Source organism: Dendrobates tinctorius, unplaced genomic scaffold (assembly GCF_039654945.1).
Source record: "Dendrobates tinctorius isolate UK_male_01 unplaced genomic scaffold, ASM3965494v1 ptg000135l, whole genome shotgun sequence".
NCBI lineage: Eukaryota > Metazoa > Chordata > Amphibia > Anura > Dendrobatidae > Dendrobates > Dendrobates tinctorius.
The window spans coordinates 1,192,898-1,220,154 of record NW_027361803.1 but is presented as its reverse complement, the minus strand read 5'-3'; the positions used below and the strand labels follow the sequence as shown (position 1 = coordinate 1,220,154).

The 27,257-nt window shown below is 43.8% G+C and overlaps 1 protein-coding gene across 19 annotated transcripts in view; it reads left to right on the top strand.

The window, feature by feature from the left end:
* Window positions 1-27,257, top strand: part of TCF4 (transcription factor 4) — a 552,151-nt gene that overhangs the window by 424,356 nt on the left and 100,538 nt on the right. Inside the window, exons 1-2 of one of the 19 annotated variants that reach the window (XM_073543852.1) lie at window positions 25,266-25,564; window positions 25,685-25,865. The exons of 17 other annotated variants lie outside the window; for them this stretch is intronic. In XM_073543852.1, coding sequence (XP_073399953.1) covers window positions 25,863-25,865 — 3 coding nt within the window. In that variant the 5' untranslated portion in view covers window positions 25,266-25,564; window positions 25,685-25,862. Of the gene's footprint in view, window positions 1-25,265; window positions 25,565-25,684; window positions 25,866-27,257 lie in introns of those variants that run through there. One more of the 19 variants, XM_073543853.1, reaches the window with a different exon arrangement.

The window sequence follows — 27,257 nt, the reverse complement described above, 5'->3', positions numbered from 1 at the left end:
TCCGTTATATTGCTCTTCCATCATCCACAAAGAACATTTACTGCGCATCACTTTTAACAATTAAGCCCCCTCTCACCTTGGTAATTACTTAAGATTATTGGGGCATCTTGCAATATCCTAGCAAAGCTGAACCCATTAGGGTTCCCAAAAATGCCATCTGGGAAGCCAAGAAAGTAAACCTGTGTTTACCTGTACCATACTTCTTCAGGACAAATTCATATTGGTTTTTTGCCCTGAAGAAGTCTGGTACTTCGAAACGCTCAGACGAAATAAAAAAAAAAACGTACGTTATCCAGTGAACCTGGATTTATTATTATCCACCATCAGCACAGATTTTTCCACTTTTTCCTTTTCACACAATTCTACTTGGCTCCTGGACCCATGGACCTTCTGCAGCTGGGATGACATGCTCATTCAAATGTGTGATCACAACATAATCAGGTCAGCATAAACTTTATTTGTTTTATCCATTTTAACTGGATAAGACCTTATTGTGCTTTTCTCTCTTCCTTAATATTTCTAAGAAAGTAAACCTGGATTCTTACTTCTGCATAATCTTTTTCTGGGTTAAAAGAAATATGAATGAGACTTTGGCCGAGGAAGTTCACTGCGGGGCGCAGATGGCAGACCAACGTCCAGTCCAAACCTCCAATTAGAAAATTAAAGTCTGTTTATGAAAGCCGCATAAATTCTCTGGAAAGCAATGTAAAAGATCAAAGTTTTAAAAAAAATAATTTTATCAGTCACCTTAGTGTGATTTTGTTGCCCTTATCTTCCACAACAAGCTAAAGCTGTTTTTTGTGCACAAACCAACTGACCTGATTCTCATTCTCCAACGCAGACCATCTAATCCTTTTCAGTGGATGGTTCCTGTTCATCATCATTCTGCCAGCACTATATGTGTAGATACTTTCTTTACTTCATTTCCTAACGTACCTAGCTACTGCCATTGTCCATTGAAGTCCCTACTCTGAATTGAAAGCATGCCTCTCTGTTCTACCTGTATGTAGCTTGATAGACTAGAGAGCAGGAACATAGAGACAAAGACATGTCTCCACTTTCTGTAGAGAAACAAAGCCCAGCCCCCACTTCCTGTTGGGAGATAGACACTGCCCTCACTTCCTGTAGTAATGAAAACACCTACACACATTTCCTATAGAGTGAAAAAGACCCACCTCTACTTTCTATAGAGGCAAAGACCTTGCCCTCACTTTTTGTAGAGACGAAGACCCCAAACCTTGCTCCTTGTAGAGAGACAAAGATCTGCCCCCACTATCTGAAGACAAAAACCTCGCCCCCACTTCCTCTAGCATGGCAAAGACCAGCCACTACTTTTTGTAGCGAAAAAGCTCCCAACCCAACTTCTTGTAGAGAGACAAAGACCCACCTCCACTTCCTGTTGAGCGACAAAGACCCACTTCCTGTAGAGCAGCAAAGCCCCACCTCCACTTCCTGTAGAGAGACAAAGACCGACCTCCTATAGGGAGATAAAAACTAGTCCCCAATTCCTGTAGAGAAAAAGCTCACAACCCAACTTCTTGTAGAGAGACAAAGACCAACCTCAACTTCTTGTAGAGATAATTACCTGCCCACTTCCTGTAGAGAGACAAAGATCCACCTCCACTTCCTGTAGAGAGACAGACCGACCTTCACGAACTGTAGAGATACAAAGACCCACCTCCACTTCCTGTAGAGAGTCAAAAACCCACCTCCACTTCCTGTAGAGATAATTATTCACCCACTTCTTTTAGAGAGACAGACCCACCTCCACTTCCTGTAGAGAGACAAAGACCCACCTCCACTTCCTGTATAGAGTCAAAAACCAACCTCCACTTCCTGTAGAGATAATGACTCACCCACTTCTTTTAGAGAGACAAAGACCCACCTCCACTTCCTATTGATAGATAAATACCAGTCCCCACTTCTTGTAGGGATAAAGACCCCGACTCCACTGTCTTTAGAGACTTACCCCAACTTCTCTTTCTGTAGAGGCAAAGACCATGCCATTACTTCCTGTAAAAATAAAGATACTGACGCAACTTCCTGTAAAGAAACAAAGACCTGCCCCCACTTCCTGTAATCTATCTTGCTGCTCTGCTGTTGAAGAATTACACCTGATAACAGGCAGTATACAGCAAGTTAAGGGCCTGTCACACTAAGTGATATCGCTAGCAATATCGCTATAACATCACTGGTTTTTGTGACGTAGCAGCGATATTGCTAGCGATATCGCTATGTCTGATACTTACCTCCGACTGGCTCCCCCGCTGGTTATCGCTGATCGCGTGAGAACGTCCTGGACTGTTTCTCGTCGTCAACTTCCTGCTGGGCTTCCTGCTGTGGAGACGAGCGACGCATGGACGCAGGCGGGAGGACGTCAGGATCGCCGCGTCTGACAGGTAAGTAGCGACCCCCGTCCCCTGCGATGTCGCTGGTGAGATTTGCCTGTGTAGCAGCTCACTAGCGACCACTTAGCGATGCACCAACGATCCTGACCATGTCATATCGCTGGTCGGGATCGCTGGTGCATCGCTAAGTGTGACAGTACCTTAACACAACAGTGAGATACCTAGTGGATAGCATTTTGCAGTGATTTTTCACAATTTTTAATTAAAACAACATCCATTATCTATGAAAGCAAAGTTGTCTGAAAAAAAAAGGAATAAGGATTTACAACTTGGATGAATAAACTGTGAAATTCCACTAATCCAGCACCCAATGGTCTTCACATTTTGCTTAGCCAATATGCAATAAAAAATAGTCCTATACCGGATTAACGGGATGTCACCTGATAGTCTAGTAGGGCAGTGATATGTATAAGGGTCCCCAGCGTGTCTTAGTGTGATTTTGGCGGGGGGTCATTTAAGGTGAACATCAGAGATTTCGGTCAAGTAAGCAAGACATTTCCTCAGGCCAACTTCCAGTAGTTTAGAAATTCTTTTCCAGATTTTTGAAAATTTCTTTTTCCAAATTACAGCTCCCAATGTTATCACTGTTTACTTTTTCATCCCTTATTATGCAATTGACAGGAAATATTCCCAGATTAATGCTGGATTTCTGACTTTGAGAAATTCCTTGAGCCACGTCCAAGCTGCCATTTGCCAAGTTTTAAAAGAAAATATTATCTGACAACTTTTTCTCCAGTGCAATAATGTTTGGAGAGAGGACAGAGGGATCTTTCTCTTTCTTCCATGTATTGTGCTAGCTGGCCAGAGATTAGGGGTATTATCCTTGCTTCTGGGGGGGAGGGGTTTCCCTTAAAGAAACAGGCAGGGTCAATTATATTTAAATGGCCGTTCTTCTTCTTAAAGGAAACATTGCCCAAAAGAATCACCACCAACGCCTTTGACTTTAAAAAGACTAATTTTGCTGGTTGATGTGTCTCTCAGCCACATGATATTTGCTACTTTTCCCATAAGAGCCGATTAGGACGTAATAATTGGGGATGATGGCGGAGAGGAAGACGACAATTCTATTTAATTAAAGAAAATGTATTTGACTTTAACTAGTGCGGTCCCCAGTGACTAAGAGTAAATGTAGCTGTTAGATTTTATTAATGGCCACTGACATCTAAGCTGGCAACCAAGCCAACACACTGACATTCATCTGTATTTATTTCTAATATTTAAAGAAATATCAGCTGAAAATTGTATAATTAATTTAATATTTTTTGTATTATATTAATGTTGTAAATACATTTTTAATTAATTAACTTATGTAACCATTTTACAATTTATTTAGTATTTTTTTAAATTATATATATATTTTTTCATTAAAAAAACTTTTGAAATGTATTATTATTTTAGATTCTTTTTAACCTTTTTTGTCAAAATTTTGTCAAATCATTTGCAAGATGTATCAAATACAATTCATGATATCCCGCCATAGCCGATACACGGGAACCCAGTGTCAGGTGCTTGGTTCAAAAGTTGCATATTTGCAAAAAATCCTTTATGGTTTTTTTTTTTTTTTTTTTTTGGAGGGGAGGGGTGGCATCACAACAAAATAATTTAAAACCTAAGGGTTTAAACCCGTAGGTCCCCAGTGAATTGGATTCATAAAATCTGCAACAAAAAGGGTTTTTTTATGCAGCAGAAATTGATATCCTGCGTATTTAAAAGAACGCAACTAAACAAGTTCCGTTTGAATTCTGGGAAAAAAAAGTGACATGGATAGGATTGAGTTAAAAACTCGTCCACCTGCTGGTAATGTAAAACGTTGTGGATTTTAGGTGCAGAGCATAAAATCCTCACTACATACAGATCGTGCTTACAGACCCTAGTCTAAATCCGCAGAGTAAATCGCTTGTTTTGCATTGTTGGTTTGTAGTTTTTGTTGCGTTTTCGCATCAAATAAACTGTAACACATGAAAAAGTGTTGAACATATGCACGGATTTTAGATGCAGAAACACTGTGTAAAACTGCTTGTAAAATCCGCGCCATGTGAAGGTTCATGCACATCACTGTATTAGGCTAGGCTAGGGCTACAACGTGACCAAGAAAACACGTACAAATTATCTGTGACTACTTTAGGTGTGCACTTTAGGCCTGATTCATTATCGAATTTGCACCATTTTTTGTCTAATTTTTGGTATTTTTCGCCTACTTTTCATTTGTGCCCTTTTCTTCTTTTAATTTGTGCTTTTTTAAATTTATATGTGTTGCCTGTTTATTTGTTTTTTAATATGTTCCCCATTGTGGTCAGGATTTGGGGGATGAGTGGACCTGTGGAAGTTTGGGTTCTGGTACCCGGCCCGAACTTTATTCCATAGATTGGTTCGGGTACCAGAACTGTACCCGAACTTCAACCAGAACCCAAACCCCATTGAAAACAATGGGGACCCGAACTTTTGAGCTGGAAAATTCTCTCTCTCTTTCTCTCTCCTCCCAGACTTCCGAACATTGCAATGGACTTCTGGGAGATGTCCGTGTTCGGTGTTTAGCACCGGACACCAACTGGTACGAACCTCAAACTTTTAAGTTCGGGGTTGCTCATCTCTACTCATGAAGAGTTTTTACATAAGCCTAAATTTTTTGTGCAAATTATGTGACATTTAGAAAAATTATGCAACTTTTTTGTGATTAAAAAGGCAAGCATTTTAGATCTTTTGGGAAAAAAATTCAGAAACCGTGTGCGCCATAAATTTAATGCAGAAATGAAATGGTCAAAGACAGAAATAAATGGTAATTTTATATTTTGCTCAAATTTCTTGATCAATGTGCACCGTTTTGATAACTTTAAACGCAAAAAAATTCAAGTGACTTCAAAGGATGACTCGGGGACATAGACTATGAAAAAAGAATCAAATTGCGGACAGGTTACTAGCACCTTGTGTCGTGATCCTGTTAGGCCTGTTTCACGCTTCAGTTTTTTGACGTCAGTCAAAATCCGCCGTTTTCATAAAAAAACGGATCCGCAATTTTTTTGGCAGATCTTTTTTTTTTCCCCATGTAGACTTGCATTAGCGGCGGATTTTGACTGGTGGTCGTCCGTTGCATCCGTTTTTTTACGGATCCGTTTGAATTTTAGCGTCCGCCGGGTGGAGTAGACGGACAATGTAACGTTTTTTTCCACCGGCGGACCGCTATTTTTAACTGCGCATGCCCGGCAGCTTTTCCCTTTCATGCATTAACCCGTACACGCGTCCTGAAAGCGAGAAAAATCTCTCTCTCTCTTTCTCTCTCTCTTTCTCTTTCTCTCTCTTTCTCTCTCTCTTTTTCTCTCTCTTTCTTTCTCTTACTCTTTCTTTCTCTCTTTCTTTCTCTTTCTCTTTCTCTCTCTCTCTTTCGCTTTCTTTCTCTTTCTTTCTCTTTCTCTCTCTTTCTCTCTCTCTTTTTCTCTCTCTTTCTTTCTCTTACTCTCTCTCTTTCTCTCTCTTTTTCTCTCTCTTTCTTTCTCTTTCTCTCTCTTTCTCTCTTTCTTTCTCTTTCTCTTTCTCTCTCTCTCTCTTTCGCTTTCTTTCTCTTTCTTTCTCTTTCTTTCTCTTTCTCTCTCTTTCTCTCTTTCTCTCTTTTTCTCTTTCTCTCTTTCTCTCTCTTTTTCTCTCTCTCTTTCTCTCTCTCTCTTTCTCCAGAGTCGTGTTACTTTAAATTTCATGCACTTAGCGGCTAAAGCGGAGCCGTGCAACAAACGGATCCGGTGGCATCCGTTTCTGGCAAAACGGAAACGGATCCGTTTTTTCACACTCTGACGGATTTTGACTGACGTCAGATAACTAAAGTGTGAAACAGGCCTTAGTTGCATGCGTTGAGAAATATTAGATGTAATGTGACATTGTGATCTTCATCTTGTGACCAAAGTCACTGTATAGCCCAGCCATGTGGCTCCATGGAACCTCCAAGTTGTACAGGACCCCATAGACTTCTATGGGGCTCTACAGTGCATCTGTATGGTATTATTTCAGATTTTATTTTCCGAGTTATGTTCTGTATAAATCTAATATACACGCTCATACATGAGTCTCAAACTAGCTTCCACCAAAAAAAAAGCTAAAAATGTCATAAAAATCTTAAAAATGGCAGATTTCAGGATATTGAAGTAGAGCCGCCCCTCCCCCTGCACACAGACACCTGTGGTTTAGTTCCCGCTGACCCCTAATTCACGGAGATGACACCAGTGACTAGAACCAAATGCACTGTGTTTATTTTCGGGCTCTCAGAGCCTGGCCTCCATTATAAACCTTGTGAAAATGGGAATTTTAGGTATGTCACGTTTATATTAGGAGGGGAGGACCCTCAACATCCTACAGCCAGGTCACTGACTAGCATATAATTATATAATGTCAGCCATAGGAGCGATAGTGAGGAAAAAATACATAATATCTGCAGCAACTGGGGTGAATTCACATTATTGTTGATAAAAAATGGGGCATTTATCTAATGTGGTTTTGTTGGCCATAGCAACCAATGACAGCTCAGCTTTCATATTAAAAGAGCAGTTTAACAAATGAAAGCTGTGCTCTGATTGGTTGCTATGGACAACAAAGACTTTTGATAAATGAGGCCTTGGCCTACCGACTTTTCAAGGCCCGCTGAAACAATAATGGGTTAATTAGCAAAACAGGACTGTTAAAAATGACCGTAAGGATGTTATTACATAGGTGAAAATTGAATTGTGGGCTGTGGGGATCTTTATGGGGCTACATGTAAGTTTTGGCCACAGAAGTGAATGGGGTCACATTCAGGTTCGCTCTTCTCTACTTCTGACCTCCGCTGAAAATGTTTGGGCTGGCCCTTTACAAGACTGCACCCCTCCACTTCCATGCCACTGTTTCCAGATGTGGGATTTTATGAGGTTACGGCCATTAGAGATTTACTGACTCCTCCTACTGTCCGGGATGTGTCCCCATTTTCTGAGATCCTTCTGGATCCAAACTTGATAAGTTACAGGGAATAGACTCCTAATTTTCAGTTCTTCACCATTGGACAGAAAAGAAAAAAAAATATCAGGATTTTGGTTAAATTTTGGGGGAGGGGTGTCAATATTTAGTTGTCGCTGGCAAATATGGGTTAAATTGCAATGAAAGATGATTGTACAAATCCATTTCTCTGGTCCTATATTTGGTGCCCGTGTCCTAATTTCTCCCATATTTGTATCATACATCATTCTTGAGATCCTGACAAGGATTTTGGAGCACTGCTCCAGGGATCAAGGAAAATGTTTTTTTTTTTTTTTTCTTGGATAGAAATCCTACAGATGTAGCAGAGCTGAGTGTGTCATTCAGTACTAGTCGCAGCGATAACATAGGGCTGCAGGTAAAACCTACAACATGACGTAACCCCCCGGGAGTTTAAATCCAGCTCTGCTACATCTGTTAAATTTATAGGCTTGCAAAATACACAAATTGGTGGCGAGCCCCTGTCCTGCTCGGTCCCTTTTGCTCCCTCACAATGGCCGTTTTGTCCCACAATGCAGTGTGCTCACAGAGAGTGCCTGTTCTGCGCCCGTCTCCTCGCTTGTTTAATTTTCACCAAACAAACATGGTATTGATCACGTCATGTTTGATCGAGCCAGCGCTCAGAGACGGAAACCAGAATGTATAGAAAAATAAACTGGGATGACATCACAATGTTTCAGCTCCCTGTTGACTTTGGGGAGTATTTTTCAACTCTTCCATCTGGGAGATGTTTCCATATAGTCATATGTAGGTTACTTCCCCCTCCGACCAATGGCTGCCATATCCAATTAAAACCTACAGAAGTTGCCGTAGTTATATACAGCCCTTCTTTAGATCCCTCCTGCCAAAAGGCTTCATGAGAGCGGGTGTCATATTTTCCATCATGTATTTACAAGAAGATCTGCAATGGAAATTCATAGCCGACACTTGGATTTCTGCTGTGGAAGTACAGCCGCACCGTCACTTAAAGGGCTATTCTCAAAATTGAAAGCTTTCCCATATCCATAGGATAGATGTTACGTTACTGAATGCTGGTGGTCCAACTGCTAAGATCCAAGCCATCTTAAGAAGCTATCCAGTGAACGTGAACGTTCCTGACTTGAATGAAGCAGGAGTGACTTCCGCTCCATCTATTGTCTGTGGCACTGCTGGAGAAAACAGAGTACAGTGCTCAGCTATTTCCAGCAGTTCCATAGACAATAAATGGAGCAGAAGTCAAGCAAGCCAGCTTTTGCTTCCTAGATCTCTCTTCTCAGGATCAGAAGGGTTGCTGTAGATCAGACCCCCCAGTAAACTCTTATTTTATGGTTTTCAAAATTTGGTGCACTCCCTTAACGGTTGTTGGATTTGCCATCATTTATTTGCAAGAGGAATGGTGGCAGAAATACGAAGCTGATACCGTGGCGAATGTGCTAGCAGATCGGCCCAAGGATTAGTAGCCCCATTGTGATTTAGTGGCTCTGTTCATATGCTCAGGATTTTATGAGTGCATCGGTCATATTTCCCAACTTTCCATGAACATTCAGGAGGCTCCCAGAGAGGAGACCTCCAGGACTCCCGATGTTGCTGAGACCTCCAAGAATGCGGAGGCTTCTGGTATGTTTCTTTTGCATGATGATCTAACATAAAATAGAGCCGCTGTGTCTAATCATACATTTAGGAGGTAGAAAAGAGGGTGCGAAGGGACCTGACATGATAAAAGGTGGGCAATGATGTTATGGACAAAGATTTTTGGCCATGACCCATGTCTGTGGTTCACAGAGACTTTGCATACAGTAAGCGGTAAAATTTGGCTAGTATGACATAGGTGCAGATTCTTATCAAATTGAATAACATTACAGCAGGGAAATCATTACTATTGTCTCCACCACGCAAAACAATCATCCGTGGAAAAAGAAACAGGATCATTCTATAAAGAAAAGCCTTGGATCAGCCCCATTGGGTATGTTTGTTCATGTCGGATTTGCGTATGTCAAATCTGTTGTTCATTTATAAGAGGATCTGTGGCAGAAATCTCAGTCTGGCACTCAGGTTTCTGTTATCAGTGTGCCAATGGATCCATATGTGAATGGTCATTCAGTGGGGCTAGTCCGTGGCTTCTGTCCACGAAATCCATGAGAAGAACGATTAGGCTCTTTTTTTTTTCTACGGGTGCAAAAGCCACAATCCGCGCGCATTGGATGCAAAACGCATTGGACCTAGTGACACATCTGCTGTGAAAATTCTCGCTGCTGATCATGTTGTACATTCACGTTATGGAAAAATTAACAATAAGAGACGTATCGCTTTAAAAGTTTTGCTAGAAAGTAAACAAAATTGACATCCCAGTGGGACCTAGAATGGAGGTTATATGACTTGCCAGAATTACTCAACTTTTCCACAAATGAAAATAACTAAATAACTATGGATATTATTATAGTATAGTGACAGAGCAGGACAACACGGTCACTTATTTCTACTTCTTTGGACTACAGATGTAGCAGAGCTGATTTTGTTATTTAGGCTGGAAATTACGTGCATTTTATTCAGTTTCTAGCCATGTTAACTCTTAAAACACATGCGTGTCCATGCGCACACCCGCGTTCCCATAGACTGTAATGTGTTATTTTGTCGCATTCCGTGCGCAAGCGTTTTTTTTTTACGCCGTTGGATGGACCCAAAAATGCAGCAGGTTGCGTCTGGCGCGCCTAGGCGCACACCTTAAAAAAAGCATGCGCACGAAAACGCATACGAACGCGTGCAAACGCTAGACCATGCGCACGCCATGTTAAAGATAGGTGCGCATGATGCATGCGCATGGACGCGCACGATGCGCTGCGCAAAAAAAGCTAATGTTAAACCAGCCTTAAGCTAGCTTCACATTGAGTTTTTGAAGGAGTGTTAGCAGATATTCTCCAGAAAACCTCCTCAAAAACTGTTAAAAAAAAAAATACTCTTTGAGAATTCTTACTAATAATTTCTATGGGAAATCGACTTTGATATTCATATGGAGTTTTGAGCAAATTTTTTTCCACCTAATGTCCGGTAAAAGAGAAAGAGTGCATGTCGCTTTTTTTAAGCAGATTCTGGTAGAATCCTCCCCAAACTCAACACTGTTCAATCAAAAATATGCAAGAAAAAAAAAAGCTTTAAGAAAATAACCCTTTCGGAAACGTTTCATGAATCATAGAATCATAGAATCGTAGAGTCGGAAGGGACCTCCTGGGCCATCTGGTCCAACCCCTGCTCAAAGCAGGATTTGCTAAATCATCCCAGTTAGATGTCTGTCCAGCCTCTGTTTGAAGACTTCCATTGAAGGAGAACTCACCACTTCTCGTGGCAGCCTGTTCCACTCATTGATCACTCTAACTGTCAAAAAGTTTTTTCTAATATCTAATCTGTGTCTCCTCCCATTCAGCTTCATCCCATTGCTTCTAGTCTTTCCTTGTGCAAATGAGAATAAAGTTGATCCTTCTACAATGTGACAGCCCTTTAGATATTTGTAGACAGCTATTAAGTCTCCTCTCAGTCTTCTCTTTTGCAAACTAAACATTCCCAAATCCTGCAACCTTTCCTCATAAGACAGGGTTTGCAGACCGGTCACCATTCTGGTCGCTCTTTTCTGAACTTGCTCCAGTTTGTTGATGTCTTTTTTAAAATGTGGTGCCCAAAATTGGACACAATATTCCAGATGAGGTCTGACCAAAGAGGAGTAGAGGGAAATAATTACTTCACGTGATCTAGACTGTATGCTTCTGTTAATACATCCTAGAATTGCATTTGCCTTTTTTGCTGCTGCATCACACTGTTGACTCATATTCAGTCTGTGATCTATTAGTATACCCAAGTCTTTTTCACATGTGCTGTCACTTAGCCCTATTCCTCCCATTCTATATATGCTTTTTTCATTTTTATTGCCCAGATGTAGTACTTTGCATTTCTCCCTGTTAAAAACCATTCTGTTAGTTGCTGCCCACTTCTCCAGTTTATTTAAATCTTTTTGAATCCTCTCTCTCTTCTCTAGTATTAGCTATCCCTCCTAGCTTTGTGTCATCAGCAAATTTAATCAGTTTACCCTCAATTCCTTCATCTAAATCGTTGATAAAGATGTTGAACAATACAGGGCCCAGGACAGAGCCCTGTGGTACCCCACTTGAGACATTCTTCCAACTGGATGTGCAGCCATTTACGACCACTCTTTGGGTCCGATCACTAAGCCAGTTATGAATCCACCTAACAGTTGCCTTGTCCATTCCATACTTAGTCATTTTTTCAATAAGGATTGTATGAGAGACTTTGTCAAATGCTTTGCTGAAGTCAAGATATACTATATCTACAGCATTTCCTTGATCCACCCAATCAGTAATACCATCATAGAAGGAAATTAAATTAGTCTGACATGACTTATTAGTTACAAACCCATGCTGACTCTGTTTAATCACTTCATTCTTATCCAGGTATTGACATACATGTTGTTTAATAATTTGTTCAAAGATCTTTCCTGGTATAGAAGTCAGACTCACCGGCCTATAGTTGCCTGGGTCCACCTTCTTCCCCTTTTTGAAGATAGGAACAACATTTGCTCTTCTCCAGTCTTCTGGCACTTCTCCTGTTCTCCAAGAATTTTCAAAGATTATGGAGAGGGGTTCAAAAATTTCTTCTGCTATGATAAGAAATACTTCTCCAAAAACTTCCGAAAAAAAAGAGATTTCCAGAATGTTTTTTTTTTTGGCTGTGTCCGCCTTAAAAAAGACGTTTTTAATAACTCTTTTTAGGAAATGCTCCTTTCCTGGAAGAGTTTTTCTTGATCTGAAGCAGTTTTGGGCTACCTGCACATGGCGTCTTTTTCAAAAGTGCCGCAAAATCGCCCTAAAAGTGAGCACAATGGACAGCGATGTCAAAGCAAAATTGCTGTGCACGGGTTCAAAATAAAAAGCTTAAAAAAACCCTCTTCAAATGAATATCAGAGTGGTGTTGCCAAAGAAAATGAATTGGTTGAGTTTTTGAAGCACGTGTAAACGTCTTTTTTTAGGCAGATTCCGCTCGAAATCTGTTTGAAGAACCGCCACAAAACCACCTCAAAAAATGAACATTATGCACACCAATGTTAAAACGACACTGCTGTTCAAATGTTACATCTCATGTCAGTTCTTTTAGCAGCTTCTTGGTACAGAAACACCGCCGTTACAAGAAGTAAATTGTTAATTCTTCAAGCGGCTACGTTTGGAAACCTCCTGCTCTCTATAGTAGAAGATATAGGTAAAAGACACTGCAAAACAACGGCAAAACCATCGGTGGAGACACTTTGGAAGAAAAGCTGCAGACTTTTATCCGGAAACTGTTTTGTGAACGAAAACTCAGTTGGAATAAAGTTTTCAGGATTTTGGAGAGTTTCTGCTCAAAAAACTCAGCGTATAGCAAGCTTTGGGGTGTTGAAACTTACCAGAAACTCCAAGTTTTTAAGGAGTTTTGAGGATTTGGAAAACTTCTGCTCCAAAAACTTAGCAAAAAGACTCAGTGTGCACACACTCTATACTGGCGTACCTGTCGAGTTTTTCAAGGCAAAGACACATCGTGAAAAACACCGGCGGTGTTTTTCCTGAAGCGTCTTCTTTGGCATTTTTTTAAAATTATTTTTAATTTAAACCTTAAATCGGGGTGGGGAACCTTTTTTCTGCCGAGGGCCATTTGGAATTTTATAATAGGGTTCGGGGGCCGCATAAAATTATTAATAATGATGAGCGAGTATACTCATTGCTCGGGTTTTTCCGAGCATGCTCGGGTGTCCTCTGAGTATTTTGGCATGCTCGGAGATTTAGTTTCTGTGGATGCATTTGCATGATTTGCAGCTGCTGGACAGCCTGAATACATGTGGGGATTCCTTAACAAACAGGCATTCCTCACATGTATTCAGGCTGTCCAGCAGCCATAAATCATGCAGCTGAGGCAACGAAAACTAAATCTCCGAGGTTCCCAATAGGCAGGCAAATGTCACCATTAGGCAGCACAGGTCCCCAATAGGCAGGAAAATGTTCCCAATAGGCAGGTAAATGTCACCATTAGGCAGCACAGGTCCCCAATAGGCAGGCAAATGTCACCATTAGGCAGCACAGGTCCCCAATAGGCAAGAAAATGTTCCCAATAGGCAGGTAAATGTCACCATTAGGCAGCACAGGTCCCCAATAGGCAGGCAAATGTCACCATTAGGCAGCACAGGTCCCCATTAGGCAGCACAAGTCCCCAATAGGCAGCATAGCTCCCCCCAATAGGCAGCACAGGTCCCCAATAGGCAGGTACTGTAACTGTCCCCAATAGGCAGGAAAATGTCCCCATTAGGCAGCACAGGTCCCTATTAGGCAGGAAAATGTCCCCATTAGACAGCATAGGTCCCATACTCACCTGGTGTGGGAGTGGACCAGTGAGTACACAGTGACAAGCTGTGTCTGAAGTAAAGGGGATTTTACACATAGCGATATCGCTAGCAATATCGCTAAAACGTTACTGATTTTGTGACGCAGCAGCGATATCGCTATGTGTTACACTTACCTCCGACCGGCTCCCCCGCTGTCCATCGCTGATCGCGCAAGATCGGGCGGCTCCATTTCTCATCGTCTGCTTCCTGCTGGGCTTCCTGCTGTGTGAGACGAGCGACGCTGGAGGCGGGCGGGAGGATGTCAGGATCGCTGTGTGTGAAAGGTGAGTATCGTGCGCTGCGTCGCTGCTGCATCGCTGTGAGATCTTTCTGTGTGAAAGCTCACTAGCTATCATTTAGCGATGCACCAGCGATCCTGACCGGGTCGGATCGCTGGTGCATCGCTAAATGTAAAAGGGCCTTAAGTCCCAGGCCTCCTGGATGGCCCCCAGGCCCCGCACCGCACACACAGCAGCACACAGTCACCACCGCATCTGTGACCGGGGTGATGAAGAAGGCAGGCTGCAGACAGAGTCCAGCGCAGCTCACACTGGGTAGCGGCGCACGGTGACTGCTCCAGCTCCAGCTCCAGATACCCATTAGCCACCCTGCACTGCCACAGGTATCGGTGCGCGGGGGCTGGCGGGGTGTGCTCAGTCCCCGTCAGTGCGTGCACCTATCAGTGCTCGGTATCCGGCGGGCGGGGCTAGGAAGCAGAGCAAGTCCTCCTCTGCTCCTTTGGCTCCTGCAACAAAGTACCGGATCGCGGCTCTGGAGTGCGGGCCGGACAAGATGATGTGGCAGGTCGTATACGGCCCGCGGGCTCGACTTTCCCCGCCCCTGCCTTAAACAGTGTGAAGCTAAAGAATGAACATTCAACTTCTTTTAACCGTTTTCCAGCTGTCGAAGCCTGAAGTTGTGAAAAGAAGTGACATAGTGATACACAAACGTTCTCGGGTAAGGTGTTATCCGCCATGCTCGGGAGCTAACCAAGGTTCTTCGGCGTGCTCGAATTATATGTTCGATTCCTCGCGGTTGCATGTCTCACGGATGTTTGACAGCTGCAACACATGCAGGGATTGTCGGTTTGTTAGGCAATCCCTGCTGTCGAACAGCCGCGAGATATGCAACTGCGGGGACTCGAACATATTTTTCGAGCACGCCGAGTTCATTCGGTTAGCACTCGAGCATCGCGGATAACACCTTACCCGAGCACGTTAGTGCATCACTAGAAGTGACAAAAGACAGAATGTAGGCAGAGCAATGTTGTGCGGTTTGTTCATTGTTTGTATATATTTTTTTAGCTTTTTCTTTCAAGTTCCTGCCCAAATCGGCCTGGAAAAGACGTCCCCTTAGCCTATTTATTCACTGGGGGTCCTGCGTCTATCGTAATTGCAGCTGCCCTGGGATCGGCGGCCATAATATGACGTACACACTTTGTAAAGCGATTGCTAGCTCCTAGGGGCAGGACGGCACATTCTCTGAATTTTATTTCCATTTCTTAGATTTTTAGCAAAAATGCAATAAAGGCTAAAGCAGAGATGGCAGCTGTGTGTCTTCCACCTGTATCTTCCCTCCCATGGTTCTGGACAGGCGTTTTTATTAGCCCCTATTGACCTTTCTCTGCAGGGGGCTGACATGTGGCGGAGATGGTGCCCCCCTTCCCTTCCTCGCCTTCTTCTACAGGTGGTTATTGTAGCCCTGTACACTTGTTTTTCATGGTGCACCATGCACTTAGAGGCTCGGTGGGACCTGTAATTCCACCCCCCCCCCCCTTACTGGGGAGAGGAGGAGGCATGGTGGGGAAGGAGGGGGGAAGCTTTGCATTTGGTCTGCTCTGACTGTCATATGGTCTCAATTATTATGTGATGGCAAGGCCAGGCCCTGGGCCTTTTGCATGTTTGTCTTATGAGAAAGATCTGGAAGGGCCGACATCTGGTTTTGATTTTTGCAATTGCAGGTTGATAGAATAAACGCAGGCTCTGAGGTGGGTGGGTTTTCCTTCCGGCCCTATCCATGCTGGTCTGGTAATGTGCTTCACGTGAGGGGCTGCTCTTTTCATCATCCCCTTCCTCCCCAGCCATTTTTTTTTAACCATTGCCAACAACATGTGGCTTATATTAGGGACCTGCCTTAAAACTACTGTGGTCTATAGCTGCAAACCTTGGTTAGGTCAGGCCAGGAAACAGGCCTTGACCCTGACACATATCAAAGGGAATAGGTACAAATTGCCCCTCCCCCCCCGATACCCCCTCCCCCTAAAAAAGCAAAAAGAAAATCATGAAATTGTGGATGGCTTTTCGGCCACAAATAAATATTCCTGACAGTGTGATATCAAATCTTGCAGAGATGAGTTTGCGAGGTTGGGTCATATCTGCGGGCTACAAAGTCAACTTTTATAGTAGTCCGCTACATTTATATCTGGGCTGGAGGTTTGAGGAATACTCCGCACGTGCACGACGTGTTACAGCCTACAAGTTACACATGGGTTTTGTGCTTTGTTTTTTTTTTACAACACAGGTGTGACGAGTTTGCTCATAAATTGAGTTCAAATTACATTGTAACTTTTGGGAAAACGCCGAACAAGCAGGGCATGCTAGACACCGTGACATTGGAAGTCTATTGTCGCATACAAGTCGTGTGTTTGCCACTTACCATTATGTGTTCTCATAAAATGCATGCTAAGTATGAGAATAACCTTTGAGCGTGCACTGAACAAGCAGGGCGTGCTGAAGAATGTGAGCTTGAAAGTGAAATGTAGCACAGGATTGGTGGCTTTGCATCTAACATTATGGGTGTCCTGTTCATAAAATGTGAGCAAATCAGGAGAATAAGTGCTTTAAACAAGCAGGGCATGCTGGAAAATGTGAGCTTAGAAGTCTGATGTATAGAAATTGAGACTTTGCCCTTGCCATTATGTGCCCTTATAAAACATATGCAAATTATGAGAATAACCTTTGAACAAACACTGAACAAGCAGGGCATGCTGGAAAATGTGAGCTTAAAAGCGTGACATAGAAGAGGGGCGGTGACTTTGCTGCTAACATTTTAGGGGCTCATAAAATGCATTCAGATCCTGAGGAAAAGCTTTGAACAAGCAGGCGATACTGGAAAGCGTGAGCTTAGAAGTCTGATCTAGCACAGGGGTGGTGAATTTGCAAGGCTTTTATGAGCACATATAATGCCAGGGACAAGTTATGAGAATAATCCTTGTGCTAAAACCGAACAAGCAGGGCATGCTGGCAAACTTGAGGCTATGTGCAAATGCAGAATTGATTCAAAGACGCTGCTGTTGAGTCCAGAAAAATAAACCAAGCACGTGGATGAGATTTCTGAAATCTCATCGCTTTTGTTGACACTGTACAACACCGATTCTTACTTGCATAAAAAAGCAGCAAAAATGCTGCGTGCGAACATTGTTGTAAAGCCAGATATAGCAGAGGCAGACTTTGCCTCTGGCATTATATGTTTGCATAAAATGCATGCGAAACATGACCGGAAGCTTTGGAGAAACACTGAACAAGCAGGGCATGCTGGAAAAGTCTGATGTAGCACGTTCATAAAATGCATGCGAAACATGAGCGGAAGCTTTGGAGAAACACTGAACAAGCAGGGCATGCTGGAAAAGTCTGATGTAGCACGTTCATAAAATGCATGCAAAACAGGAGAGGAAGCTTTGGAGAAACACTGAACAAGCAGGGCATGTTGAAGAAAAAAAGTCTGATGTAGCATGTTCATAAAATGCATGAAAAACAGGAGAGGAAACTTTGGGGAAACACTGAACAAGCAGGGTATGCTGAAGAAAAAGTCTGATGTAGCATGTTCATAAAATGCATGCAAAATATGAGTGAGCTTTGTGGAAACACTGAACAAGCAGGGTGTGCTGAAAAAAAAAGTCTGATGTAGCATGTTCTTAAAATGCATGCAAAACATGAGAGTAGGCTTTGGAGAAACACTGAACAAGCAGGGCATGCTGAAAAAGTCTGATGTAGCATGTTCATAAAATGCATGCAAGATATGAGTGAGCTTTGGAGGAACACTGAACAAGCAGGGTATGCTGGAAAAGTCTGATGTAGGACATTCATAAAATGCATGCAAAACATGAGAGGAAGCTTTGGAGAAACACCGAACAAGCAGGGTATGCTGGAAAATGTGAGCATAGAAGTTTGCTGTAGCATGCTCATAAAATGCATGCAAATTACTGCAGCTCTGGAGGTGTACAGGGACTGTAGACTGCGTGGATGTTCACAGCGCCATCATATGGTCATGTGCATGAACCGCTAATGAAATAATTAGTGTTTGCTGCCACCTTGAGGCCGAATTAAGAGAAAAAAAAAAACCCTTTTACCTACAGTATAATAAATAGCTGTCGGGAGCGCTGCACACCCAGAGTTAATTGCAGCTGCAGCGAGTGAGGCTCTTGTAGATTTGTCACCCCGCTATGCAGCCTGGTGTTAAAATCAAAGCAGGCACCAAACAATTAAAAATAAACCGCTAATTGTTTGCATCCTAAAAAAAAAAAGAGGACACAATGTTAATAAGGTTAATGCCGCATTGTTAGCAGCGCCGTCTAGGTCCTAGTTTGCTTAGAAAGCAAGGTGCCGCGGGGGGGCGGCCAGATAGCTTTGTCTCATTACTTTTACCCTGCTGGAAAGGAGAACGTACGTGTGCCGGGGGATCAGCCGCAGCGCTGCGCAACTTACACATTCATGTATTCAGGGGAAGGAACATCAGTGTATCTCACCTTGTATTTTTAAATGTCCACCTTTGACAATTGATCCAGTGATCAACTGAGTCGGGATCCTGGCAGCAGGTGTTCAGTTTCCCTGCAGCGCCATCCCTGGAGAAATTAAGTGTTAGGGTACCGTTACACCTAGTGATGCACCAGCGATCCCGACTAGCGATATGACGCATTGTGCATTGAAATCAATAGGTCATCCCTGCAATGTTTGGAAAGACTGGGTCCTCCAGAGTGGGACCTTTGTGCCCACCCTACATTTTGGCCCTCCTTAGAGGGTTGGCAAGGTCTGAGATACTGAGGAGCTATTTATTTGGCTACCGCTGCTTAGATTTTATTGAAGTGAATCGGGACCTGAGCTACAGTACCCGAGTATAGTCACTACACGGTGTACAGAGAAGGGGTGTTTAGGCTCCATACACTTTCGGTGGGGTTGCTGGGTATGGGAACCCCACGGATCTGATTTTGATAACCTATCAAAAGGTCAAAACAATGTGCGCCTCACAGCACTGGCTTTATCCCTTAGGCCGGAGTCACACTACAGCAAGATACGGCCGAGTCTCGCTGGTTAAAACCAAGCTCTGGCACCGGCACTCCGGAGCGCAGCGTGCAGCTCCATGTATTGCTGTGCGGCTGCACGCTGCACTCCGGAGTGCCGGTGCCAGAGCTTGGTTTTAACCAGCGAGACTCGGCCGTATCTTGCTGTAGTGTGACTCCGGCCTTACCCTGCAATCCAGAGGTTGACATATCATTAATGCAACCTTTGACGCCGAGCAGGGGCCCAGGATGTATGGGGTCCACATCCACCTCCAAAGCAGGTGGAATTGAGCATTATGTTGAGCTATTGGGCTGCTCAGAAGCCCCCTTCCGTCTGTGTCCACCGGTGCTCCTAATCCCCACACGTTCTACTGAAGCAAATCCATTACACCTGCAACCACGACTTAAAGGGGTTGTTCACTTTGTAGATTTTCTTTAAAAGAAAGATGAGTCCTCGTTTAACTTCCTAACAAATGTCATAAGGACTCCAATTTCTCACAATGCAAATTCTATTCATTTTTCCGACAAGCTGCAGTTCTCTTCACAACCATCGGGTGGCCACATGTAAACACACATAGCATAAACTTCTCCCGACATTGTATCCCAAAATCATATATACCGTATATATTTTTTTCTTCTCTTTTTTTTAAAAAACTAGTCATATCATGCCACATATCTTGGGATATGTTGGGCCAAGAGGAAAGAAAAGGAAACACAGTGCTCGTTTGATTCTAAGAGATCCCTGTTGGCTGCCATTATCATTTGGGGCTTATTATTGAATTCCAAGTGGACAAGGGTTCTGAGCAGGGAATCCCCTCTTATTATTTTCACATGCGCTAGCAGGGTAGACAACCACTTGAAGGAAGACCCCGTATGGCAGCAACAACCCCAGTGGGTTTTCCTTTAGGACACCTGCTGTTAAGGCTGCACCGACCACCAGAGGGTTTAAGGTAACCTCCTGTATACAGAGTGTGAAGGTTGGAGGGGTATACAGATACAATGTGCTTTATGGATGCAACATATAGCGGGCTGGGGGCCATGACTTCTGCAGGGGTCCTAGCACGGAGTTCCTGTTATGTTTGCTCATATCTGGTAAATGAATCCAGTTAACGACGTTTGGATGGGAGGTTGTCTTACTTGGCAGGATGTCGGTGGGAACTTTATCCACCTGTTTACTGCGCCCTCAGTAAGCGGCCAGTGCCAAGACTTGCCTGCTAGTATCTACAGTCCTCAGAAACAATTGTATTTTAATCTCTGTTTATGTCCTTTCTTCGCTCTCTTGCCCGTTTTTGCTTTTTGTCACAATGTCACAATGTCATAATTGGTCACAAAGTGCGTCGGCTTTAACGCGATTCCTCCTGGAGTGTGAATGGGGAGCGCTCATAATCGGAATCATAATGTACGACTTACTGTAGAGCACGGATCGCCATCCAGTGACCCTCATATCACCCGGGATCCCCATCCAGTGGCTCGGGACCCTCATATCACCCGGGATCCCCATCCAGTGGCTCGGGACCCTCATATCACCCAGGATCCTCATCCAGTGACCCTCATATCACCCGGGATCCCCATCCAGTGGCTCGGGACCCTCATATCACCCGGGATCCCCATCCAGTGACTCGGGACCCTCATATCACCCGGGATCCCCATCCAGTGGCTCGGGACTCTCATATCACCCGGGATCCCCATCCAGTGGCTCGGGACCCTCATATCACCCAGGATCCTCATCCAGTGACCCTCATATCACCCGGGATCCCCATCCAGTGGCTTGGGACCCTCATATCACCCGGGATCCCCATCCAGTGGCTCGGGACCCTCATATCACCTGGGATCCCCATCCAGTGGCTCGGGACCCTCATATCACCCGGGATCCCCATCCAGTGGCTCGGGACCCTCATATCACCCGGGATCCCCATCCAGTGGCTCGGGACCCTCATATCACCCGGGATCCCCATCCAGTGGCTCGGGACCCTCATATCACCCGGGATCCCCATCCAGTGGCTCGGGACTCTCATATCACCCGGGATCCCCATCCAGTGGCTCGGGACCCTCATATCACCCGGGATCCCCATCCAGTGGCTCGGGACCCTCATATCACCCGGGATCCCCATCCAGTGGCTCGGGACCCTCATATCACCCGGGATCCCCATCCAGTGGCTCGGGACCCTCATATCACCCGGGATCCCCATCCAGTGGCTCAGGATCCTCATATCACCTGGGATCCTTATCCAGTGGCTCGGGACCCTCATATCACCCGGGATCCCCATTCAGTGGCTCGGGACCCTCATATCACCCGGGATCCCCATCCAGTGGCTCGGGACCCTCATATCACCCGGGACCCCCATCCAGTGGCTCGGGACCCTCATATCACCCGGGATCCCCATCCAGTGGCTCGGGACCCTCATATCACCTGGGATCCTCATCCAGTGGCTCGGGTCCCTCCTATCACTCGGGATCCCCATCCATTCGCTCAGGACCCTCATATCTCCCTGGATCCCCATCCAGTGGCTCGGGACCCTCATTTCACCCATGGGCCCCTGATGTGTGGCTCCCAGCTGCCTGTTAAGGTGAGCAAGTACCCTTCTCACCTGTATCTGAGCCTTAAAGGAGCACTAGTACCATTAAGGGGCATTCGGCACAATATTGCTTGATAAAGACAGCTCGGTGGCTCAGTGGTTAGCACTGCAGCTCTTAGGTCTTGCGTTCAAATCCCACCATGGACCACATCTGCGGGGAGTTTGCATGTTCTCCCCGTGTTTGCAAGGGTTTCCTCCGTGTACTCCGGTTTCCTCCCACACTCCAATGACATACTGATGGGGAATGTAGATTGTGAGCCCCAATGGGGACAGCTTTGATAATGTCTGTAAAACGATGTGGAATTAATGGCGCTATATAAGTGAGTAAAATAAAGGGTATTATTGTCTTATAGATACTTAATACTATCTAATATATATTGGGACGACACTCAATTATTACTTTGTAAGGGGCTACTCTTGGCCCAAGTAATTCATAAGGTGGGATTCAGGCCCTTGTTATTTTAGAAAGTGGGAGTACATTATAAGGGATGACATGGCTCACAACCATTAGAGCTGAAGGCGTCTCTCAAAGTAGGACAGGTTGGTGATTTAGGAGACGTAAATTACGGTAATACATAAGATGAATCCATGGCATCTAGCGCCCCCTAGTGCTGTGTCTTGTAGATGCTGCTACCACTTTAGTTCTCTTTGTGTAGTGTGCCCTACACATTGTATTGCTTTGGTAACATATAGTAGACAAGGATGTGAATGGCAAGAAGGACTTTTCATCTTTGCAAATGCTAGCAATCTCGTGCATAGCTTTATTCGCAGTGCCCTGATCTTTAGGGACATGTCGAGACAAGGGTCTGAACATCTATTATGGTTACCTTCAACTGAGCTTAAAGGATTATTCCCGAAAAATCAAGCTATTCCCTATCTATGAAATGGGTTAATTTGCTGATCGCTGGGGTTCTAATTCCTGGAGCCGCCAATTTCTGGACGTTCCATAGATAATGAATGGAAAAGAAGATGCACAATGTCACCTCCACTCCATTCAGCATGTGGGTACAAAACCCTGTTTTTGACCTCCCAGAATCCCAATTTTTGCATTTCATATTCCCAGCGACCAGCAAATTAAATTCTATAGATAGGTTCCCTGCTGACTTTTTATGTTTCCTTTAAAATGCCCCAGTGTTTCAGCATAAAACATATCCAGCTGCAATAATGCAGCGAGCGATGGCTGAGGTTCAGGCAGCTTGAATTTCATGTCATGTTCTCTTTAACTGAGAATGTGTCAGTGAACCGATTCAGACAGAGCTCTGTCTTTTTCTGAGCTGATTAATATCCATATCAAAGTATTGCTCTACTTTGATGTGGTCATAAATCAGCTAAGAGGAGCTCATTAAAAGACAGATAAGAGAGTTACAAACTCTCCGCAGAACAAGCTCATTGACAGATTCTCAAAAAAAATCATTGTGTAGCTAGCCAAATATGTTGCAGTACGGTGGCTCAGTGGTTATTAGCACGGCAGACTTGCTTGATAGCTCAGTGGTTAGCATTGTAGACTTGCATGTGGCACAGTGGTTAGCACTGTAGACTTGCATGTGGCACAGTGGTTAGCACTGTAGACTTGCATGGTGGCTCAGTGGTTAGCATTGTAGACCTGCATGGTGATTCAGTGGTTAGGATTGTAGACTTGCATGGTGACTCAATGGTTAGCACTATAGAAATGCATGGTGGCTTGGGTTAACACTGTGACTTGCATGGTGGCTAAGTGATTAGCACTGTAGACTTGCATGGTAGCTCAGTGGTTAGCATTGTAGACTTGCATGGACTCTTACTGGTTAGCACTATAGACTTGCATGTGGCACAGTGGTTAGCACTGTAGACATGCATGGTGGCTCAGTGGTTAGCATTGTAGACTTGCATGGCGACTCAGTGGTTAGCACCGTAGACTTGCATGGTGACTCAGTGGTTAGCACTGTAGACTTGCATGGTGGCTCAATGGTTAGCACTGTAGACTTGCATGGTGACTTAGTGCTTAGCACTATAGAATTGCATGTGGCACAATGGTTAGCACTGTAGACTTGCATGGTGGCACAGTGGTTAGTACTGTATACTTGCATGGTGGCTCAGTGGTTAGCATTGTAGACTTGCATGGTGACTCAGTGGTTAGCATTGTAGACTTGCATGGTGACTCAGTGGTTAGCACTGTAGACTTGCATGGTGGCTCAGTGGTTAGCACTGTAGACTTGCATGGTGGCACAGTGGTTAGTACTGTATACTTGCATGGTGGCACAGTGGTTAGTACTGTATACTTGCATGGTGGCTCAGTGGTTAGCATTGTAGACTTGCATGGTGACTCAGTGGCTAGCATTGTAGACTTGCATGGTGACTCAGTGGTTAGGATTGTAGACTTGCATGGTGGCTCAATGGTTAGCACTGTAGACATGCATGGTGGCTTGGGTTAACACTGTGACTTGCATGGTGGCTAAGTGATTAGCACTGTAGACTTGCATGGTGGCTCAATGGTTGGCACTGTAGACTTGCATGGTGACTTAGTGGTTAGCACTATAGAATTGCATGTGGCACAGTGGTTAGCATTGTAGACTTGCATGGTGGCTCAGTGGTTAGTACTGTATACTGGCATAGAGACTCAGTGGTTAGCACTGTAGACTTGCATGGTGGCTCAATGGTTAGCACTGTAGTCATGCATGGTGGCTTGGGTTAACACTGTGACTTGCATGGTGGCTAAGTGATTAGCACTGTAGACTTGCATGGTAGCTCAGTGGTTAGCACTGTAGACTTGCATGGTAGCTCAGTGGTTAGCACTATAGACTTGCATGGTGACTCAGTGGTTAGGATTGTAGACTTGCATGGTGGCTCAATGGTTAGCACTGTAGACATGCATGGTGGCTTGGGTTAACACTGTGACTTGCATGGTGGCTAAGTGATTAGCACTGTAGACTTGCATGGTGGCTCAATGGTTGGCACTGTAGACTTGCATGGTGACTTAGTGGTTAGCACTATAGAATTGCATGTGGCACAGTGGTTAGCATTGTAGACTTGCATGGTGGCTCAGTGGTTAGTACTGTATACTGGCATGGTGACTCAGTGGTTAACACTGTATCTTTTCAGCGCTGGGGTCTTGGATTCAAATCCCACCTAGGAGTTTGTATGTTCTTCCCGTGTTTTGGTGGATGTTCTCTGGTTTCCTCCCAAATTCCAAAAACATACTGATAGGGAATGTAGTTTGGGAGCCCCAATGGGGACAGTGATGATGGTGTCTGTAAAGACCAAGTAAAAAATAAATAATTGCAATACTGAGGCCATAGAAGGCAAACGTGCACATTTTTAATGAAAACCAGTTGCAAAAATGTTTTTTTAAGCCACATATACATGCATTTAAGTAAAAAAAAAAAAAAAAAAAAGCCCCTGAAATTCATGCTGGGACTTTCTGCTACGTGAGGGGGGAGAGAGCTGCATTTTCATCATTCAGTTAGTTGATAGTAACATAGAGATTAGTGAAGTAGCAGAAGTAAAGTTGGTTTTGTGGAAGCTGCGCGTCGGGGTAAGAGGCGTCCTGATGTGGTGGGGATGCACAGTACCCGTGCTGTCAATCAGCGCTCTCACAGGATCTCCCAGAGCGCTGTATCCTCCTCACACACGTCTCACCTGCACCAGATATGTAATGAGTGCGTGTTGTGAGAGATGTTCACTCAGGTGTAATATAATCAATTCCAAGCATATTTAACCAAGGCCAACTTTGTCGGAATTTTGGCAGTCACTTGTTTTCTTAACACAGCAAATCAAATGTAACTCACCAACGAAGATAGCTAACCTGCCAACTCCGTGTACACAATTATCATCTGACGGGAAGATTGCAGGTGTTTCCATGGATACGCTTCTCTTTAGTCGAAAACCATAGAGGACCATCGACGGGACGCAATACAGAATGACTCTACCGTCGAGCATTTGTTTTTAGGTAGTGAGAAATTTTGATTCTTTTCTATGTTTTTTTTTATTATTTTTCACTGATTTTCTTGTTTTTTTTTTTCATTTAATTTTGGGGACATAATTGAATTACCTTTTAATGTCGTTGCAGGGTGGCCACTGTAAGGAGTCGTCTTTAAAAGTTTTCTTCGGCAATTTTGTTTCATTACCTTACTCTGTTATGCCATCTGTACATGCAGAATTTGTTTTTTGGAGGGTATTTTTAACTCCAAGAATACTTTACAAGACAGCAAACCGTCATCAGGCATAACCCTTTGCTTCCTTTTCTCATGGTATTGTCTGAAGTTAAAAAAACAAAACAAAAAAAGCTTTGTGTTTTTTTTTCTTTTCAAAGACAGCGCCCCTTTTAACAATTGGCTGCTTGTGGTATTGCAGCTCAATCCAATTCAAAAGCTGCAATACTAGGTGTAGACTAAGGGCAATGTTTGGCAAATAAGCACACAGTGACTGTGACTGATGTCCACCGATTCCACTACTTTACCAGACTTATAGGGTTTCTTTTTAGCTTGTTTTCTTGAATTTGGGGCTAAAAATCATTTTTTGATATTGGGTTTCATTAAAAATTTTGCATCGTTTGGCTTCTCCGGCCTCTGTGTTACGTAGCCTATTACTGGCTACAGAATGAGTTATTTGAGGATGTATCACCTAGATCATTCTCTTGGGGAGTTTGTAAAATTTTACAGCAGAACTAGCTCACTGACAGATTCTCAGTGGGCTCAATCTGATGGAGAGTTTGCAATTCTTTTATCCATCTCTTTCTGAACTCCTCTCCGCTGATTTACAACCACATCAAAATCGAATGTGTAGGGAAACAAAGAGTCTGTAAGGTGCAAAAGTTTTAATAAAACCCAATTGCAAAAATAATTTTGACATGCATTTAATAATAAACAAAATTGTCCCCAAAGATGTGCAACAGATGTCTGTCCAGCCTCTGTTTGAAGACCTCCATTGAAGGAGCACTCACCACCTATTGTGGCAGCCTGTTCCACTCAGTGATCACCCTCACTGTCAAAAGTTTTTTTTCTAATATCTAATCTGTGTCTCCTCCCTTTCAGTTTCATCCCATTGCTTCTAGTCTTTCCTTGTGCAAATGAGAATAATGATGATCCTTCTACAATGTGACAGCCCTTGAGATATTTGTAGACAGCTACAGTTGTGGCCAAAAGTATTGACACCCCTGCAATTTTGTCAGATAATACTCAGTTTCTTCCTGAAAATGATTGCAAACACAAATTCTTTGGTATTATTATCTTCATTTAATTTATCTTAAATGAAAAAACACAAAAGAGAATGAAGCAAAAAGCAAAACATTGATCATTTCACACAAAACTCCAAAAACGGGCCAGACAAAAGTATTGGCACCCTCAGCCTAATACTTGGTTGCACAACCTTTAGCCAAAATAGCTGCGACCAACCACTTCCGGTAACCATCAATGAGTTTCCTACAATGCTCTGCTGGAATTTTAGACCATTCTTCTTTGGCAAACTGCTCCAGGTCCCTGATATTAGAAGGGTGCCTTCTCCAAACTGCCATTTTTAGATCTCTCCACAGGTGTTCTATGGGATTCAGGTCTGGACTCCTTGCTGGCCACCTTAGAAGTCTCCAGTGCTTTGTCTCAAACGATTTTCTAGTGCTTTTTGAAGTGTGTTTTGGGTCATTGTCC